Source organism: Corvus brachyrhynchos, unplaced genomic scaffold (assembly GCF_000691975.1).
Source record: "Corvus brachyrhynchos isolate BGI_N302 unplaced genomic scaffold, ASM69197v1 scaffold434, whole genome shotgun sequence".
Classification (NCBI taxonomy): Eukaryota; Metazoa; Chordata; class Aves; order Passeriformes; family Corvidae; genus Corvus; species Corvus brachyrhynchos.
Window position 1 is genome coordinate 1,946,859 of NW_008238372.1, and position 6,392 is coordinate 1,953,250.

A 6,392-nucleotide genomic window follows, 5' to 3' on the forward strand; every position below is an offset into this window, starting at 1 on the left:
AAGGGATGAGGCAGGAAGCGAGTGAGAAGGATGGAAATTAGCCTTAGGAAGTATCTTAGGAAGTATTCTTCCTCTCATGTTGGAGGTGTGATAAGAACAGGGTCTTAATCCCTCTACTTTAAAATATTTTAAGCTGCCTTTTTTTTTGGAGGAAACACAGAATCGTCGAATCATTTAAGTTGGAAAAGTCCTTTAAGTTCTCCCTGCAGGGTGGCACAGAAGAGTCCTTCCATCCCTCACCGTTGGCTCCCTGGGCTGGGGGGCACTTGCCCAGATGCTGGATGAGTGCTGAGCAGCCTTTGGATGCCACTCCTTAGTGCCCAGCTCCCCACAGTCTGTCACAAACTCCGTCACTGGGAGGGGTTTGATGAAACTTGTCCCAGGTTTTTTCCCTGAATCTGCTCCCTGTTGACATGGCTGTGTCTATGAATAAACAGAATTTTCCACCTGTGCTGTCCAGTGATTATCCCTGTCTGAAAAACCTGCTGATGTTTTTGTTCTGTTTCTTTTGAGCAGATGGGCAAAAGAAGGTTCAAGAGGAGTTTGACATAGACATGGACGCGCCAGAGACAGAGCGGGCGGCCGTGGCGATACAGTCCCAGTTCAGAAAATTCCAGAAGAAAAAAGCGGGGTCCCAGTCCTAGTAGCTACCTCACAGCGTAAAACAAAGTAATCCTGAGATGATTTATCAAGATTATCAGAAATAACACAAAGATGCATGTACAGAAATTATCAATATTTAAAACCCCATTGGCAGATAACAACCCATGAGCTTGTGTGCGACTTCATCCCAGATGTTTCACGCCCATTATCCTCTGTAACTCACCATTTTACTTGATGTTGTAATAAAAAGTTAGGGTGAAGTAATTAAAGTGTCTGCCTTCATCTGTCTTTCCATATTAATCCAGCAAGTGCAGCATTACAAATGAACCCAGCCCAGATGCCTATTTCCCTCTCCATGTAAAGCTCGGAGTCATAACAGCACCGTATGTTGCAGGAATTTTTTGCTGAGGGATGAGATAGATGCATCTCAGCCCTGCTTCCCTCATTTGGAGAATTCCAGCTGCCAGCAAAATGTGAAAATCAAACTACTTTCTCGTAATGAGCTGAAAGTTAAAAAAAAAAAGAAAAAGTTGCAGACAGAAGCTGGCATGAGGGGTGTAGGAAGCAGGGAGTGGTTTATTTCTGTCTTGCAAGAGTGTCAATAAAGTGGTTTGAGTGGGGAAATTGTCCTTCCTCTTTGCATGATAACATTCAGAGATCTTGGACCACATTGACTGTTATGGAAAGAAAATAATAAACCAGACACAAAACACCTTTGGAAGTTTGGGATTGATTTTTGTCTGTAAAAATAGAAACTGACCATCTAAACTCTGTTTATGGATGCATTTTTTCAGTCCTCTGCATAATCAGCAACTATTTCTGTGCCATCTGTCTATTTCCATATTATTTTCCATATTTGAGGAGTAAATCCTAACAGGCTTCCTGTGCCCATTTGCCCTGTTCTGTATTCAACTGTGAGCCCCTTTATCACTGTGTTAGCCCAGCTTTGGATCAACAAAAAGCAGCTACAGCGATGTGTCCTAAATTGGGAAGTGAGTGGTGACAGCCTGCCTGCCTTTCCCTCCTTCAGGGGGAAGAGATCCAGGTGTCGTTCCCAGTTCTGCCCAGGGGGATTCTTTCCTTCCTCTCCCACCTTCCTCAGGAGTGTTTGATCACCAGGGCAAGGGACAAGTGCATCATTAGTCACCTTTAAGCAGAAAGCCATGAGCAGGGGGCAGGAATGGAGGGAAAGGAGGGATCTCATGCCCTTCCCACGGGAGCCCACCAGAGCAGCAATGCTGGAGAGGTGCAGAGTTGTGGGATTACAAGGGAAAAGCCCTCATCCTTCTGCAGGTTAAGGCACTTGTGGTGCTGGGCATCATTTCCGTGGTGGTGTCAGGAGCTCTGGCCCCGTGCTGGTTACGGGCAGCCCTCAGGGATGCTGAGCAGGGGAAATCCTGTGGGCAGTGAAGAAAGCTTGTGCAAACATGACTTGTGAGGTGCTTGAGGCTGGGTGGGAAGGGACAGGGCATTTTAGAACCTACTTTGGGGGTAAACATCTACATGCTGCCCAGACCCTGCCTGTGGCACCTCTGTCTGTGTCAGGTCCTGGCCCTAGGCATGACTTTCCCACTCGTCACCTGCAAAGTCAGCATCATCCTCCAAGCTGCAGCTCAGTGCTTTCATTATTTTTTTTAAGCAGCACTGTTCCTTTGCATTTAAGAATTTCACAAATAAACCTCAAATAACAGCGCTGCTGTGCTCCAAGTGTGGTTTGTGGAGGCCCCAGTTCCCCCAATTGTGTTTCACAGCGACTGCTCACCATATAATAATAGCCTAAGCATAATAATCTAAAAATTGTCATGGCTTTGGGTTGTGTTGGTGCCATTTTGTTTAGATGAACATACATTTGTAATAAAAGACTGCATTTGTGTTCTGCATTATGTCATTTGAAACAGCATGAGCTCTGTAATGGCTACTTAATTGAATAAAAACTATGGGTAAGCACTAGGCTTTTATATTTGATCTGACATTCCTTGGACTTAAATTTCCTACACAACAGGAATAATCATATGGTTGGGATACAGAAAATGATTACATTATTGAAGCACAGCAGCAGGGGCTGTTAGTAAATGAATTGTGGCTCTTTCAGCAGCAGGGCTTCTCTTCAATGTGGAGTTCAGAGTGCATCTTACAGGCACAGCCCTAATGTACACTGAAACATAATGAGGAAACAGTGATCTGGCATGAAATTTGGAATAATCGTGACTGCCTCTGTCAGACAATTTCCTTTTTATGTAAATGTGTTTGCACACAGATTCACTTCGTGTTCCCAGGAGAGCTTTCTTGCTCCTGAGTCTTGCTCTTCACTCATCCTTTGCCCATATCCAAAGTGACAGCTGTTAATTTCTTGTCTTACCACTAACTCATGCTATCCCAAAGACCTTTCTGGGTTTCGTTGAGGTGAGGACAAAGAGTTTGATTTAACCTGGATGGATGCAAGAGAACAGTTAAATATTCCAGGTACAAGTGTGGTTTTTTTAACTTCCAGACACTCACTGAGCTCTGCCTAACTGTGATTAACCAAGTCATGGAAAGGAAGATTTAAATTAGGGGGGTATCTGTGCTGGTAACCCCAAAATTCCCATAGGTAACACGGAAGAATATTCAGAGCAGTAGATTTTGCAGGAAACAGGGTTATTGCTCCCACCACCAACACCCAACCCTCCCCAGACATATTCACACTGCTTCTGCTCCAAACTGTTGCCAGATTATCCCAAAAGAGAGTAACCTTGAGTGATCAGAACAATTGCCTGAGCCTTTGAAATCCTTAGTTCACATCAATGCCTGGACCGTGAAATCACCTGTGGAAGTCAGCACAAGGGAGACCAATAGAAGGAACCAAAAGCCATCACAAATCACAGGAATTCTGTCAAGTTAAAGAGAAAAACAAGCCAAAGCCAAATCTGTGGGGAAAGCGGGGAAGTGAAGGTTTTACGGAAAGTAGAAATGAGCCTTGGATTAATGCCCAGAGCAGAGGCTCCCACAACTCAGGCAGAGTTTGGAGCAACATGGCAAAATCACAGAATCATAGAATCAAGCCATGGAATGGGTTGGGTTGGAAGGGTTCTTAAAGCTCATCTCCTTCCAACCTCCTCTTCCATAGGAAGGGAACATCCACTGTCCCAGGCTGCTCCAAGCCCCAGTGTCCAGCCTGGCCTTGGGCACTGCCAGGGATCCAGGGGCAGCCCCAGCTGCTCTGGGCACCCTGTGCCAGGGCCTGCCCACCCTCCCAGGGAACAATTCCTGCCGAATATTCCATCTGAACTGACCCTCTTAGTAACAACAAATTAACAACAACAAATCACCAGGACTGCACGAGGGTCACCCAGGGCTGGTGGAGGAGCTCAGATACACATCTGCCTTCTTCAAACCATTGCTCCCACTGGCCTCAATGCCAGAGGAAATAATTAACATATTTTAGAAATGTTACTTAAAAGGGCTCTAGTAGTATTCAGAGATTTCCAAAGAGCAACTTCATTAAGGGTCTTGAGAGAGAAATGATGATATGATGTAACACAACCACAATACATCACTGCCAGCCACGTGGCAGCTGTGATTCACAAACCTGCTGCTGGTGAAGTAAGCAGGTGGGTGATGGTAACCCAGGGGCACCTGGATTTTCCAGAAGTTTAAACAGGACTGCCTTGAGTGCCTCTTGAAGGGCCTAAGAGGTGTGGGAACAAAGGGTCCCACAGAAAAACAAGTGAGGTGACAATTTGTTATACAGGCTCCCCAGGGAATGGGCACGGCCCCGAGGCTGCCAGAGCTCCAGGAGTGTTTGGACAACGCTCTCAGGCACAGGGTGTGATTTTGGGATGTCTGTGCAGGGCCAGGAGCTGGACTTTGATGATCCCTGTGGGTCTCTTCCCACTCAGGATATTCCATGATTCTATAATTCTTTTTTTCAATATTTGCTCCATACAAGTGTTCAAAGCCTGATGGGAAAAAAGCAGAGTGTACTATCAATATGATTAAATTAATATTTAGACATCTATCTCCTGGAAGCATTTAAATGCAAATATCCTTCTCAGTCTTAAAACAGCAGAAATCCCTTGTATTGGTTTCTATGATCAAGACAATCTTCAGAGTGGAAAGATGCAGGAACTTCCCCTCAAAAGAGAAGCTATGCCACTTCTAATCCATTAAAGTCTAGTCACGAATGGGTTATTTAGCTCAACTCTTAAATTGTGGCAGTGCTTTTTTTCTGCCTCTTTTTTTTTAATCCCTAAACTCTCCCTGACAGATGGTCTCCTGCCTTTTAGTATCTCTAGTGATGGTGAGGCTAAAACCTTCCTTGGCAGCTTGTTCCATGGCTGAACTTTTCTTAAAGCTATAAAGGTTGGTTTGTACTTAAAACCTAAATCCTCCCTCCTGCCCTTTAGATTAATTTGTTCCAGTCCAGCTATACCCAGTTTCCCTAATCTTATCTTGGAGGTCTCCTTTTCAACCCTTTTCATTATTTTTTGTTACTCTCCTTTGAACTCTGCCAATTTATCTGTGTGCCTGGAATGAAATGCAGCCAATCCAGATGAAATGTACCCAGTGCCAGGCACAGCAGCATAATTATCTCCACTATTTTACAAGTGACGAGCCCCTCACCACAAATTTACACGGCTTTTGGCATTTTTTGTGGCAGCATTATTTTGCTGGCTTGTAGTCAGAACATCATTTCTCATGAATATGGAGCGTCTCTGTGATCTCTCTGGCTGGTCAGGATTTCACCATTTTTTTCTGCAAGGGACTACTCTGGCTGTAAAACACCTTTTTTAGTTTTACAGTCCCCTTGCACCTCTGCAGTATTGGGATGACACAGAAATCTGGGTAAATGTCTTTATCTGCAGCACTTTGTCCTTCAAGTAAGGCAGGAATTGTGATAGTTTCAATTATTTTTTTTGTGCTTTCCCATTTCGTTACTAAATAATTGCAGTCAGGTGCAGAGGCTTCAATGATCTCTAAATCAACCTTTTTTGGAAACTCAGAAAAGGTTTCAATGACTTCCTATTTTATTCTGAAAAGTTAACTTGCCTTTACTGGTGATGACTAATTATTTGATAAGAAAAGTCTTCATATCCACGGCTAAAAATAGCTCTCGAAATAAGCCTGAGGACTCTTGTCCCTTCTCAGTGCGTTGTGATTTAATGATCTTTTCACAAAGGCCAAACTGATACTATTACTCACATTCAGTGGTAGTTTCCAGCATGAATATTCCTGTAGAAGTCTTCAGGACTAATGTGACAAAGGGAGGGGGTGTGAGCACATGATCTGTTGGCCTCATCAAGTACACAAAGTACAGTGACTTTCTGTGCTTGGTTTGCAGATCTTGGCAAAATTAAATCCCTGTATCCCTTGAACCATTGTAATTTCTTGTTGGGAGCCAAGCCTGCATTTAATAGAGTAAATTATTGGAAAAAAAAATATAACCAGCAGATGATGGTGATGATTAATAACAGAAACAATAATTACTACAGCAAGGGGAAAATTGACAGGTTTCCAGAAGCCTGGCATCACGAGAGCAGCTGGTGACAGGACAAGGGGGAATGGCTTCAAACTGAAAGACAGCAGGTTTAGATTGGATAGTAGGAAAAAATTCTTCCCTATGAGAGTGGGGAGGCCCTGGCACAGGGTGCCCAGAGCAGCTGGGGCTGCCCCTGGATCCCTGGCAGTGCCCAAAGCCGGGATGGACAGGGCTGGGAGCAGCCTGGGGCAGTGGAAGGTGTCCCTGCCCATGGCAGGGGTGGCACTGGATGAGCTTTAATGTCCCTTTCAACCCAAACCAGTCCATGACT

General features: G+C 44.5%; 1 protein-coding gene across 1 annotated transcript in view; it reads left to right on the plus strand.

Annotated features, from left to right (window-relative positions):
• Positions 1-2,550, plus strand: part of PCP4 (Purkinje cell protein 4) — a 38,912-nt gene extending 36,362 nt beyond the window's left edge. The window contains exon 3 of the mRNA XM_008635313.2: positions 517-2,550. Coding sequence (XP_008633535.1) covers positions 517-644 — 128 coding nt within the window. The 3' untranslated portion in view covers positions 645-2,550. The remainder of the gene's footprint in view (positions 1-516) is intronic.
• Positions 2,551-6,392: the final 3,842 nt, after the last annotated feature.